This window comes from Kogia breviceps, chromosome 8, assembly GCF_026419965.1.
Source record: "Kogia breviceps isolate mKogBre1 chromosome 8, mKogBre1 haplotype 1, whole genome shotgun sequence".
Taxonomy (NCBI): Eukaryota; Metazoa; Chordata; class Mammalia; order Artiodactyla; family Physeteridae; genus Kogia; species Kogia breviceps.
In genome coordinates, this window is record NC_081317.1 from 66,279,980 (window position 1) to 66,295,510 (window position 15,531).

General features: G+C 36.1%; 1 protein-coding gene across 2 annotated transcripts in view; it reads right to left on the reverse strand.

Annotated features, from left to right (window-relative positions):
* The window catches only part of UHRF2 (ubiquitin like with PHD and ring finger domains 2), a 73,747-nt gene that overhangs the window by 44,626 nt on the left and 13,590 nt on the right, over positions 1-15,531 (reverse strand). For both annotated transcript variants that reach the window (XR_009336945.2, XM_059071863.2), the window contains exon 3: positions 13,879-14,138. Coding sequence is in view for 1 of the 2 variants with exons in the window: in XM_059071863.2 (XP_058927846.1) it covers positions 13,879-14,138 (260 nt within the window). In the remaining variant the exon portion in view is untranslated. The remainder of the gene's footprint in view (positions 1-13,878; positions 14,139-15,531) is intronic.

Sequence of the window (15,531 nt, forward strand, 5' to 3'; positions counted from 1 at the left end):
AAAAACCCCAGAAAGTTCCAAAAAGCAGTTCAATTTGCCAGGCTCAAGCAACTATTTATATAGCATTTACATTGTATTAGGTATTATAAGTAATCTGACATGATTTAAAGTATACAAGAGGATATGCATAGGTTATATGCAAATATGTCATTTTATATAAGGGACTTGAGCATCCATGGATTTTGGTATACGTGGAGGTCCTGGAACCAATCCTCCATGGATACCAAGGGAAGACTGTATAAACTTTCAGGAAACTAACATTAACAGAGGAACATGTTAAATACCACTACAGAAATGTAATCAGTAAAGTTGAGACTGGGAAAACTGAATAAACTGTTACTTGTCTTGTACAAATAAATAGCAAGGAAGAAAGAAGAGGGGAAACCTGTAGGTTGAGACTTAACCTATCAACTACATGCAATGGGTGGATCTTAATTTTGATCCTTATCTGTAAATCCCAAGTATATTTTTAAAAACCAAGTCAGTCTGAACATTGACTGGTTATTTGATTTTAAGGAATTATTGTAAATTTCATGTGGATTTTTTTTTTTTTAATGCTTTAGGGTCCCCACCCCAGTATCAGTGACTCATTCTCACAGGAGAGCACATAGTTCTTCCCATGGCTATGATTTACTACAATGAAAGGATACAAAGCAAATTCAGCAAAGGAAAAAGGCACATGCAATCAAGTCTAGAGGAAATCAGGTGCAAGTTCAAGGAGTCTGCTCCCAGTAGTCACACAAAATGTGCTTAATATGTCCAGCCACATATTACGACAACATGTGTGTAATGTTACTACCAGGGGTGTACAGTGAAGAATGCTCAAGATTTTTATTAGGGATTCATCACATAAGCATTCAATGTCTAGCACATACCAAAATTCCAGACTCCCAGAAGCAGGTGTTCGGCATAAATCATTTTTTTTTCAGAGTTTATGCAAAGTGAACCATTTTTATCAAGGAATGATGAGAATCCTCCTGAAAGTTAAGTTCCCCAACACCAGCCAAAGGTCAACCACACACAGACCTTTTAAAGAGTAGTAAATCTCTGGCCTGATGTTAGCTGTCTTCTGCACACTTTAAAAAGTATCCTTTTAGAGTATTCAACTGAGAAAATAGATGTCAAGATCAGGATGAACCTACGAAAAATAGGGAGAAAGAGTAGGACTAGGAAGCAATAGCCCTTAGACCACGATGCTGTCTTACACTTTGAAAGGAGAAGAAAAGAGCATTGCGCAGGAGAAACATGAGAGTGTGATACAAACAAAATATTCGCCAATCCAATCGTGAGCTCTGGAGCAATGTTGGGCATAATTGCCAGGCCCTAGAACTGCTGCCACACTTAGTCACCAGCTGGAGGATGCCAAGAAAGAGTGTGGCTTTGGCTCAAACACTGTCACAGATATCAAAAGTGCTGTGGCTAAAAGTTATCAGTTAACTGCATTCATTCCTTGCAGGTCAGCAAGTTCTGTCTTGAAGATCTGAGCACTGTGTCCACCACAGCTGCTAAGGCTATTTCTGGTTGAAAAGACTTAAGGTTTGGGACTTGCTTCAAAATAATCCAGTGGTGGTGCTTGGGGATGCTGGTATGGATTAAACAAGATTGGCCAGGAGTTCATAATGATTGAAGCTAGGTGATGAGTTCTTTCTCTCAACCTCTGCTTAAGTTTAAAGACTTCTACACTAAAAAATAAAATGCTCTGTGCTTCAAGCTAAAATCCAAACAAAAGCCTCTTCCCACTTTTTGAAGTTTTCCCACAAGAGTACAAAACTCTAAGTTAACACTCAAGGCTTACAATGAGGACAAGCAGGCTCCTGCCCCAGTCCACCACACTGATTACTATTCCCCTGATGCAACTGTTTAACTTTTAGCTATTTCTTTTATTTTCCACCATATTTTAAAGTAACATGCTTACACATTGCTTTTTACTTCAAACTGTTATTCTACCCATCCCTGATGTACAGCTCATTTGCCTCCATCTCTTCTTCCTTATAATTACTAACACAAGGCACTGCTCTAAGTGTTAACATATTTACCTCTTAGGATAGAGGTAGGCAATATGCTATCCCCATTTTACAGATGTGGCACAGAAGTTAACTTACTTCGACAGGAGTAAGAAGCAGAGACATGACTCAAACTCTGATCACCTGGCTCTAGGACTTATAATCTTGCAAGGATTGACAAAATTTCTTGCTCTTAAGCACGTTATACAAACCCAGTTGTTTGTAAAACTCAGTATTTTTTACAATATATTTTTTTACATGTTGACTAAGTAAGTGTTCATAGCTAACTAATGAAGTATGCTTTGATTATAAATCCTTTCACAACTTTGTTTTCTGCTGAGTACTTAACTCTTCTTTTTGGTTGCTACTTCCTTAATTTTCCACGTACATGTTAATCATCCCCATTCTGCCACAGTTGTTAAAACTCTTCTACGTCCAGACATTTCAGGTACTCTACTAGTGTTCTGGGTTGCAAAACATCTTCTAGAAACCTCTGTCCTATTCTAATCTGGAAAACTTGCTCTTCAGGCTTAGACAAGCTGGGATCTCCTTTTACTCTTTCCTGCATTGAATCCTATTTCCTGAATACCATGTTTTCCTCTTTCTTGATTTAAGCCTTGAGTGGGGTGGAAGTGATTAAAATGCTCTTTCATATAAATAAACCAATCCTCTTCTTCTCAGTTTTATTCCATATGCCTACGTCCAAAGTACCTGGTAAATCCAAGGTCTGAACCTTCCAAAGGTTCTTCGATGTCAATTTACTTGCTTGTTGTTGGCTTATCCTTAGGTTTCAGCTTTTTCTGGCCTAAGTTAGGCATCATTTACCCATTAGCTTCTTACCTTCCAAAATTGTTGCTTTCTCTTCTGTGTCTTACTTCTATCATATTTTTTGTCCTTGGGGGTTTATGCATTTATTCTTTTACTGTCTTCTAGGAGGGTGTAAGAAGGAGTGGAGACAAACATGCAACTTAATCTGCCATGTTTAACTTGAAATCTTTATTCACCTTTAGTTTCATTTCTTACTACTCACCATATACCTCCTACACTCCAGCCATACTAATCTACCCTCAAGTAACCCTGTATTTTGTACCTCCTTATCCTTGGTATCCTGTGGTCCTCCTTCAGGAATACAGAACTATCTTCTCTACCTTATAATCTCAGAACTTTAGGTACTCTAAAAGCTAGTTGTGCATATTTCTATCACAGAACTTACACTATAAAATAGCAAGTTTTCATTGAGAAGCAGATACCACGTTCAAACTTTAGTGTGTTTGGGAGGATATACCAGGCCTACAGATGTTTGGAAACATGCAACTCATTAAATAGAAAAATCTTTTGTATAACTAAAGCTCTTAATAAAATGTAATAAACTGTGACCACTGTGTTTTAGGGTAGTTAAGTGGGAACAAAGAATTCTATACAGAGGTAATAAGAAAAAGGCGTTTTAAAGATTATGCTTTTGGATTTCTTAAAACGAAGAAACTTGTAGTTAGCTCCACTGTTACTTACACAAGTACGCAAGAGAAAGTCTTTTTAAGTATAGGCAGCCTCCAACACAGCATTCCCTGCCTCCCATGAAGTCTAATGTATGGCTGAAGATAACCACTGAAAATTCTACAAATTGGTCCAAGCGCTGACTTCTTCCAGTGTTTGCACTGGCAAAAACTGCAGGAGACTGTATGAAACATTTTGTGAAGTGTTGGAAGCTTGAAAAACTTCTAAAACAGGGCTCAAGATATCCCCAAAGACCTGAAGCAGAGAGGAAGGAACATACCGAAGCTGACTACACTGTGCCAAGAGCCCACATACAGCTATGTAAGGATAAGACTAGGGTCCTTTTTTCCTCTTATTCTACATGAGCTTCTGTTCTTAGAACCTGAAGTCAAGGTATTACCCCAATACAGGTATAAGATTATTCTAGTTAGCTACTCTGCATCTTTGAGAATTTAGAAACACTTTGGTGTTATGAAGTCTATATTCTCAGATAAGCCTTAAATATCCTTAAGCTTGTTTTCCCAGTAACATTTTCATTGCTCCAAATACTCTTTAGATGTCTTTTAGAGATATCCTTCAGAGTACATGCTTTTGATTATCCTGAACTATATGACATTTTAACAAAAACCAATTGTGTTTTCAATTAACAAATCATTGAGTAAAACCTGGGGAATTAAATTCAAGGGAAATTGATTAAGCACAATTTTTAAAACACGTTTGTTATAAAATAGTAAAAGTGCATTTCCTTAGGTGACTTGTAAGCTAACTAAGCATTTTAGAAGACTCAAACAGTGTTAAGCCAAGTATTATCACTGAAACCTTCCTTCAAAACATGGCTTCCTGGTGTTAAAATGCTTAAATAAGGACAACATTCACCTGGAGGCATGTTCTAGTTTAGCAAATCTTTAATGTCATACTACATGCAAAAAGAAAGCATTTCTTAATCTAATAGATAACATTACTCAGTTTCACACCTTAAATGTAAAGCTTACTCACAGACAAAAATAACTTACTTAAAACTGCTTACAGCAGGACTTTACATAGTACATGGAAATAAATCTCACTTGCACAACATGTTAACAATGGTGTATAACTGTTTTAATAGCGGAAACAATGTAATCAGGTTAAGAGATACCTATGCCAAAGATAAGTACTTACCAAAATAACCTGGCTTTATTAATAAATGAAAAGCAGAAAAATTGACTATTATTACTGGATACTTTTCAAGGTTATTGGGGGAAAAAAAGAACATGGTCAAGTAGGTATTTACAGATGAGGAAATTAAAGCTCAACGAGTTCAAAGAAAACAAAGCAAAAAACTCAACCAAAGACCTAGAATTCAAAGCAAATTCTGATTCTAATGACTAAAACTATACAGCCTATAAGAGAACCAATGCTCTGTATACTTAATAGGCTCCTGGCTGCCTTTCTGAAAAGCAGATTTCTGGGCTCTACCCTAGGCCCACCCAATGCAGGGAGTGGGGGTGGGATTTGGTATCCCTCAGGAATCTTCATTATAAATACGGTACCTGGGTGAATCCGCAGTGTTGCTGACCATCGTTTTGAGAAACACTAATGTAAAGAAAGGAATGATGTATAAATTTGAAAAGGTGAAATCAACTGATATCTGTAGTCATTTTAGCTGATACTTGTAGTCATTTTTCTAAGCACCAAGTGATCTTTTAACACAAGAGAAGAGCAACAAACAATAAAGTCAAAGATCTAACTTCTTCTGCCCTCCTTTTGATTATCATCCATTCCGAATACTGCAAGTCATAGAAAGAGGAAATATTCTAAGTCTTTGGCAAACATGTCAGTAACAACCAAAAAACAATGGGGGAGACTGGTCACCGCACCAGGGTTCTGAAACTAAACCTCTCATTTATAGCTCCCTACTCAAGATCAACATGACACTCTGATCTGATTTTAAAAAATCTTATTCCTTTTCTCCCATGAAAACCCACACATCATTAAAACATTTTGGGGATTCCTTTAGAAATAGATCACATCAATACATTTAAAAAAATCAGTTTTGTTACTTTATAGAATAATAACTTTAATCTAAAAATACCACTTGATTTTTTTCGGAATTGCTTCAGTGACTTCTATTTGCAGTAGCCATAATTAAGAATACTCAAAAGCATGCACCACAGGCTTAGAATAGCTCAAAAAATCTTAAAAGAATGCTGGCAGCAATGACATTATCCTAAGACGTTTGCCAGAAGAGCTTTTAAATTGTAGCCTAGCGTAAGTTACCCTCCAAGTTCTAAGTGATGCTATGACATTTCCATTTGATCTCAATCCCATGGTAGAACCTTGACACGCTGTTAAAAGCAGCAGTTTAACCTATTTGGTTTAAAAATCCTTTGAATGCTAGCGAGTTATGCATTTTCCTTACAGAAAAAGGCACACAGGTGTTTACTGATTTAAGGTTTCTGTTCTGTGACATAACTGGAGAGAATGACAGAAAATTCTTTAATTATGCAAACGTAACTGCTTCATAATATTTTATATATACTTATTTATACATTAAGGTATTTTATAAGCATGCTTCTCTCAAAATGAGAGGTAGTGTGGTAGAGTGGTTCTAAGTAAGTGCTCTTCTGAATCTCAGTCTACCACTTATCACCTATTCAACACAAGGTATATTAACTTCTCTAAATCTCAGTTATTCCCTCTTTACACTTAGAAAAGTATCCACTTCATTGATTGTTTAATGAGGATTACATGAGATAATTCAGGAAAAGTACTTGTATAGTGCCTGGCACATAGTGTTGTCTTAACAAGAGAATTATTGAACCATGCTTTAAAAAGGGTACTTCAGAATGATTTACTAAAAAGTCAAAACAAAAAGAGTTTTTGTTTCTGAGGTAAACTGACATTTCTATTTGAAATGTGAACACTATGGAGCATGAAAGATTATATAAGTAGTTTTCATGTCACTATGAAAACTCTCTCTCATGTTTAAAGATTTCAACTTTGCCTAGCCATAGACAATTCACTAAGATATGATACAGAAATAAAATAACTTTCATAAGCATTTTCCCTCTTTATATATATACTTCCTTGTTCAAACTACTATGTGTTTTCTAGCTTACATTTCTCTTTATAGAAATCAGGTCCAATTTATAAATCAAGGTCTCTAAATTATAACACTAAATTTAATAAAGCAATTTAAAAAAGCAAGTCACTAACAAGACTAGTATTCCCAAATTCACCTTTTTTTTTTTTTTTTAATTTTTGCGGTACGCGGGCCTCTCACTGTTGTGGCCTCTCCCATTGCGGGGCACAGGCTCCGGACGCGCAGGCTCAGCGGCCATGGCTCACGGGCCCAGCCGCTCCGCGGCATGTGGGATCCTCCCAGACCGGGGCACGAACCCGCGTCCCCTGCATCAGCAGGCGGACTCTCAACCACTGCGCCACCAGGGAAGCCCCCAAATTCACCTTTTTAACTGACCTGTAAATGTACCTGTTGAATACTTAGGGGAAGGTATACGGGGAGATTTTGAGATCTAGTTTAACCCTAAGCCCAATTCAGAAAGCTTGTCTTAGAACGACTGACTGATGCATTTAAGAGTCTAATTCAAAGGAAAGCCAGAACTAGATCTCAGAACAAATATTCAACTAATACAGAGTATTCTCCCCCACTCAAGAATTTACCAATACTTAACCGTTGATGGAGCAGACAGAAGAAATAAAGAATACTTTTTAAACAGTGGTTCTGGAACTAATTCTGCAAATACTACTACTCCCATGTTAACCTTTCCTTTTATATAGTCTGGGTTGGGGTTTGAGTTTTTAAGAGGAAGTGCAAGTTTAGGGAATTCAGAGAAATTATCATCAAGTCAAAAGAAACATTATGTGAATGATAATATACTAAAATTGCCACAAAACTCAAAACAGAATATTTCAATTGGTTAAAAAGGAAAAAAAAGAATGTACCAATATGTCATAAAAGATATTCTCCACAAACACATGATGGACACTGCTTTCTATGTTAGCCAAGGTACAGATAAAGACTGCATAATGGAAAATGGTCCCTCATTTAAATGATACAGATCATTTAGCTGGAATGAAATATAGTTTCTTTTAGAAAAAGACTTGACTAATCCTTTATGTATATGGAAACAAAATGGAAAAATCAACAAGCCATAAGCCACCTATACAGGTACTAAAATAAAGATGAATAGATTCCTCAGATATTGTATATCTTCTCCAGCCTTTAATATATTTACTATGTTTAAATTGTCGTATCAACCCCTTTCCCCCATATTGGTTCTTAGTAGCAACTGATAAGGCTGTACAAAAGGCAATCAGTGAGTGGTTCTTAAACTTGAGTATACGTATTAACCACCCAGAGGTCTTATTATAACACAGACTGCAGGGCCACCTCCAGAGAGTGATTCATTACATCTGGATTAAGTACAAGAACTTGGATTTCTAACAAGTAATGTTGATGTTCCTGGACAGGACTATACTTTGAGAACCACTAGTCTAAAGCAGTGGTTCTCAACCATGGCTACACATTAGAATCACGGAGAAACTTTTGAGACAGCAAACCCCTGAGGTCACAAAGATCAATCATACAAGAAGTTCTGGGGGTGGGTCCTAGGCACTGTTATTTGTAAAGCTTCCTAGACAACTAATATGTAGCTAGGGTTGAGAACTGCGAGTCTAATTAAGAGGAATCTAAACCAAATCCACTAAGAACAGATGTTTCTTAATACAAAAGCAGGGTAAGGAATTAAGCCTTTTATCTGTTGATAAAGCAGCCAAATGATGAGTAAAGATTAAATTCAGTAGTGTGGCCTCAGTTGCTTACATACCCAGGGTTTAACTCAAAGTTGTATGAGTGCTGTCTGCTTTAAAACCCAGGCCAAGTCTAAAGCAAGTCTTTAGGTCATACAAAATGGTTGACCTTTGAAGTTATGTAAGCTATTACCAACTACATGTACCATGTTTAAGGCAGAGTGGCAACAATGCATATATATTGGTTAACCCTTAAGCTCTGGAGTCAGACAATTGAACAGATGGCAAGTTATGTAAGTAAGCCTTGGTCTCTTCATATGGGAGTTAATGTAACTAACATTATAGTTATTCTAAAGATTACATGAGCATTCATGTAAGAAGTTAGCTCAGAGTCTGGCACATAAGAGTTAATGTAATTAAATAGCTGTAAGCTATGCTATAGACATATTAACCTACCAGAAACACTAAGGTAATGATCGTCCCTTTCCCAGTCTACTCCCCTATCAGTCAAGATCATGGCTCATCACCACAATTAGCTTCAGGATCTCTACTCTCACAAGACTGCAGTCACAGATTTGTGAATTTAGATGTTCAGGACCCTTAAAATTTTTAAACCTTAAATAACTACAGAGAGTAACTAACTAATGGGAATAAAGACAACTTTTAGAAAGCTATGGAAATATACAGTACAAGCTTACTATGAAATAAGGGAAAATTTGATGTTCTTTTTCTTTAATTGACCATTTAACCACTCCAAGAGTTTATAATTGCCTAAATTACCTTAACATGTGCTCACTTCTGAATCCCCTTCCCTTTTGTTTTCTGCCCAAAATACCACTAAAAACAAAAGTTTCAAGCAGGCGTAGTCATTTTCCAATAAATACACTTTAGGGGTGTGATCATTTTGTGATGTATACAAATACTGAATCACTATGCTGTCCACCTGTAGCTAACATAATGTTGTAGGTTAATTATACCTCCTATACTATAGGACGGCTCTAGTCAAAAAAAGTTTTGGTGAGGACGTGGAGAAATTGGAACTCTCATACACAACTCATGGGAATGTAAAATGCTGCAGCCACTTTGGAAACAAGTCTGGAAGTTCTTCCCAAGATTAAACATAACTGCCATACAGCCCAGCAATCTCGCTGCCACATACATGCCAAAAAACTAAAACAAATGCCTACACACAAAAAACAGTACAAGAAGTTTCCTAGCAGCAAAAAGTAGAAAACACCAGTGTCCATAAACTGATAAATGGATAAACAAACAGTGGTAATATGGAGCATTATTTGACAATAAAGGAATACGGTACTGATATAAGTTCCAACATGGATGAACCTTGAAACATTATGCCAAGTGAAAAAAGCCAGTCACAAAAGACCACGTTATAGGATTCCACTTACATGCAATGTCCAGAATAGGCAAATCCAGAGTCAGAAGATTCCCGATTGCTTATGGCTGAGAGGGGTTGGAGGAAGGGCTGGTGGGGGGTAGGAAAATAGAGAGTGACTGCTAATGGGTACAGGGTTTGTGGAAGACCAAAATGTTCTAAATTAGACTGTGGTGCCTGTTGCACAGTCCTGTTAATATACTAAAAAACCACCGAATTTTACACTTTAAATGGGCAAATTGAATGCTATGTGAATTATACCTTAATAAAGCTGCTTTTAATAAGTTAAAACTTTACAGAAGACTTAAGAATCCATTGGAATCTAAATCTCTAAAGTCTAGATTTAATATTTGTACTGCTAGCTCTTTCTCCCAAAGTACTTACTGGATTGGTTTAATTCTAAAAATACAAAGGCCTTGCTAAGGCAAGGGTGATGACAGATGAATAGTATAGAATAGCCATCATGAAAAAACAAAACAGAACAAACCCACATATATGTTCTTTGTAGCAGGCACTTTGATGTTAACTCCACAATTTTGCTTTATATTATTTGCAGTAGGAAGCTCTCAATTCAGTCTATGTTCATCAAGGAATCTATAGAAAAGGGACCCCTGAAAACAGTAAAACTCTTAACATAACCTGCTTTTTATGCACTTAGAATATTTCTATCTATAAATTTGAGAGGAAAAATGGAATAAGATTAGCAAACAAATGATTTCCCTGAGATTCTAGAACAAGGTCAACTACTAGATTTGGCTTTTGGGAGTGTTGTTTTGTGGAACACATCTACCTAATAAGTAATACTATAAATCTGTAATACATATCACTCCTCACAGATTAAACATTGTTTTAAATTCTGCTCTGACTGGAGTGGGGATTGAAGATGCAGAGTAGTATACCTACTTATCTTGTTCTGAGACAGCAATGCTTTTAATGAAATTCATTTCAAAGACTGAGAATTCATTTGGTCTGGTTAATATATTAGGACCTGTAGGTCACTATAAAAGTAACTTTTGCACAGTGCCTTTTTAAACTGACAAACACTGCATATCCCAGAAGAATTACTCGGACAGGTTTCTTGGTCCCATGTACAATACCTCTCTGCACTGGCTAAATGACAGGCTGTTCAAAACGCACTGCTGCACTCAGAGTTTGGAGACAATTAAGCAGATTACTTTCAACTTAATCTACGAGAAAAATGAAGTTAATTCATTGAGAGAAATGACAGTACTAAATTAGAATCATAAATGGAATGGGATGGCAGCCTATAGTACACTTGAAGTCTATTAAGTACAAAAAAATTGTCTGACAAATACTGTTTGGGAAGTAATCATTAGAGTGATTGCATTAATGACCTCTAACTTTATTTCCCTTTGCAATGTAACAGTTCTAGTAATTCCCCCTGTCTAAGGTTGAAGATAGCCAACACTTGTTTTTGTCTCCTTCTCAGTGCGGACCATTCTCTATCTTTAGAGATTTGACTGGTAGAAGTTTATGTTATCCTGAAACCTACCTTCTATGTTGTACAGAACTTTCACCCAGAGCTTTTAAAATATGAAAGCTATCTTGATCCCAGTCTTTTCAATGTAATACTTAGTTCTTTTAGCTATTCTTCATGTTAATTTTACATTTTGACTTCTACTCTAAAGATGCACCAGGTCCTGTTGGTATTATTCTTTTTTTTTTTTTTTTTTTTTTTTTTTTTTTTTTTTTTTTTGCGGTACGCGGGCCTCTCACTGTTGTGGCCTCTCCCATTGCGGGGCACAGGCTCCGGACGCGCAGGCTCAGCGGCCATGGCTCACGGGCCCAGCCGCTCCGCGGCATGTGGGATCTTCCCGGACCGGGGCACGAACCCGCATCCCCTGCATCGGCAGGCAGATTCTCAACCACTGCGCCACCAGGGAAGCCCTGGTATTATTCTTAAAGCATGAAGATGGAAAACAATATTCCAAGTAGCGAATAACCAGCCCGGTAAAACGGTAGCACCACCAGTCTTGTTCTAGATATCTTACTTCTAATAAAACATCCTACAGTGTAACTATTTGATAGCTACATGCTATTGACTAAGTTGGAGCTTACTACTCAATAAGAATCTATTACTACTGCTAAGCCATGTACTCCACAATCTATCTTCAATGCATCCTCCGTCCAAGAATGTAAGAACTTGTTTAGTAAGTTACTGAAATTAACACAAACTTGACTATAGTTTTTAACTTTTCTGATAACCATGATGAACGAAACTTTAACAGGATTCTTTACCACATCCATATGGGATCATGATTTTTTCTAGATGCTTATACCAGCCTTTTGTTATCTGGGACTCTTACCCAGAAACTCATCTATTTTATTTATTTCATACTTTACTCTGTATAGTCCTTTTCTCTTTTTGAAGATATGAATGACATTTACTAAGCTTCTGATATGTCTCAAAGAAAGTTCAGCTACCATATCTTTAAATTGCCAGCACTGAAACGATTCCATCATATAAAATTATTTTGGATAATTTTGGTCTTCTCATGCATGTTGGGTTTAGACTAACATTCATTCTAATCAAGACAAACTTCATTAAAAAATAACCAAATAAACGCTAAGATATTGTGATTTATTCTAACATTGTACCAAACTCAGGTCTATCCCTTGGAAAGTCTTATTCCAAAACCAACTAAGAGCCCCTAAAACGGTAAAATATTTAATAAGTCTTAGTTCACTTAGTGTTTAAAGCTTCTTACCCTATTTCTACACTGTGCCATTCTATACAATTTTTTTTTTTTTTGCCAAATAATAACTCCTTTATTGGCCAGAATCAGGTCCCAGGTAGCAGGTTTCCGAGTTATTTTTCTCCAAGAAACAGAATAATAACTTGAAGCAAATCAAGAACTCTACTTGTTGACAACCGATATACAGATAGCTTAAGTCCTCCACTCTTGCCTCTTTGCCATGGTATTCATAAACCCAGACACTGGTTACTATTAACACATCAACTCCAATCCCTTTCTATCCCAGGCTCGATTTACCAATATTGCCAGTCCTGGCCAATCCCAGATCTTAATACTCATTCTAGTTGTTGGTTCTATTATCATCTACTATGGTAAAAAACAGTATGATTGCACATTTGAAATAAGCCATGTTGGCAAGTTAACTACAACCATAAGAAGTATCAGAAAAGATGAAAGGGATCTACTTTTGACCCCTTTCCCAGTATCCTGGAAATTTGAGTTGACACCAGTCTTTTATACCATTTTTGTTAAGAAAAATCAAAACCATTTTAGGATCTTGAACTCACACCTGATAAAGATTTGGTTTCATATTTTCTATACATATTAAATTGTCACTTGAATGAAGACAAAGATCATTTAGTGTTGAATAAACACTAAATCTTTCCCCATAGTAACTTTCATTCTAGGATTTTGAAAATAGGTAAGGAAAATAATTCAGTGTTAAAGTCTAAGCCCTCAAAGCAAGTTCTTAATACTGTTTTCAGATGAACATTTAAAAACATTTTGTTGTATGAAATGGATGACTAATAAGAACCTGCTGTATAAAAAAATAAATAAAATTCAAAAAAATTTTTTTGTTGGGAGAGGGGGATTGGGAAGTGATTGCCGGGCATATAGTTTTTTGGGGAAAAATAAAAATGTCCTAAGAGTAGTGTGTGATAATGCACAATCCTATGTTGTACCCTTTAAATGTATAAATTTTATGTGAATTATCCCAATAATAGCTTTCAGAAAATATTACAACCTCATTCTAAAGGCTATTACAGGGACCTCCTTGGCCGTCTGATGGTTGAGACACTGCACCTCCACTGCAGGGGGCATGGGTTCGATCTCTGGTTGGGGAACTAGGATCCCATATGCCCCACGGCATGGCCAAAATAAATAAATAAATGAATGAATGCTATTACATTACACACTATTATATACTTTCTAGAATGCTATTAAAATACATAGCAAAAACTCTAATAGAGGACCAAAGAGAAACCCTTACATATTGAATTAAGCCAGATATTAGGATACCCAAAACAACAAACCACTTAGGAGCCAGATGCTAAATGTTGAGGAGCCCTTATTATATTACAACCACTAAACAAACAAAAATAAAAACAAATGGTACTACACCGAACATGACGCCTAGATGATTTCTTCTGAAAGACTATTATTTGAAAACAATCTTGAGATGGAAGATTTTGCTTCTACAAACAAAAACATGAATGAAGTCCTCAATAGCATGAACACTTACTCATCATACTCGATATGATAAATAACGTCTTCATCAGCAGCAACAGAATCTGAATTAGACGTAGAGGGTACATTGTCCAATTTATTTGTGTTCTCTTTGGAATTATGATTTATATTTCCATTAGTCCTTTTATAAGAACTGCCATTCTTCAGTGGAGTTTTGCCACGTGAGTGTCCATCAGAAGCTCTAGTAACACTATGTATACGTGCTTCAAACCAAGCACCAAGGGCGACATCTCTGGCATCCACCAATTCATTTACCTAAAAAAAAAAGTTTAAAATTAGTTAATGAAGCGTAATTTCATCTACTGCTTCAAAAACATTAATATAACTCAAGTTATTCTGAGGGCTATCATAGTTAATATTTGCAGATATTCATGTTTAAAGTAATTTCAAAGATTAGAATGAAACTATTCTTTTTGGATTATACTGTCAAATCTGTTATTTACTAGTATGAAAATTAACTTTCCTCCCAATATCCTTCAATGAAATAGGTATTTTCTTTAACTATTCCTTACCCATATCTATATTAGACTTTTAAAATATAATTCTTGTGTACCCAAGAGTCATTCTGGCATGTCATTCATTAAGAATGTCACTAACAAAAAGCCAGAACTTTGAAGCATTATGACTGTGATATTAATTTGTTCCATTAATCTCTTCAGAATCCTACAGATAATTTACAGTCAGCCCAACCAGAAAACACAGTATTAAACAGAAAATAAAACTTGAAAACAAGGGACTTATGCACACGTACAAAGGAAAGAATCTAGTGAACCTACCTATACAAAACGGAGATAAGTTCCACCAACAGCAAGTCACTAGCAAATGCATTATTTAGTACCTCAAAGAACAAAGAAAATATAAAGAGAACAGAGCTATAAAGATGCAAAATGTATGTAGTCAACTCTAGTGGATGGTCCAGAACTAAACCATACAATCTAACAAAAGGAAAACAGGGTATTAGAAGACAGGTATACCAGAGAAATTTAGAGTTACCTAAGGAATCGAGTTTAAAAAAAAAAAAATACTGTCCTAAAAAACCTGAGGGAATTGGCCTAAAGGTCAAAGCCCTTTCGGGAGCAACAACCAAGAGACAACCCTTCAACTTTTTTAAAAGTCTTTAAAAAGAAAAAAAAAATGACATTACTAATACAAGATCATTACCTAATCAAGCTACCTTTTCCTGAGGGTCTAAGACCACTTAAGGTATCCAAGAGAATTCTGACAGATGGTATCCCATGGGGTAGGGGTGGGTGTGAGTATGTACTAAAGTTAATACCCATATACCAGGTATTATGCAAGGCTCCTTTAGTTAGGCTTGTCTAACTAACCTTAATAATTAATAAATCATATTTTACAGGATAAGGAAACAAAGGCTCTGACAAGTTAACCTGCTCCAAATGAAAGTTAATAAAATGTAAAACTAGGATTTGAAGACACCTTGACCTTAAAGCTTATGTTTTTGCTACTACTCATTACTGTACATTTTGTAAAGCTATAGCTACCATAGTGATTCCTCTGATGGATCTCAGCAAAGTTGACTAAAAACCTTTTGGAAAGAACTGACCATTCTCGATGCCATTAAGGACATTTGTGATTCATGGGCAGAGGTCAAAATATCAACATTAATAGGATTTAGAATACATTGATT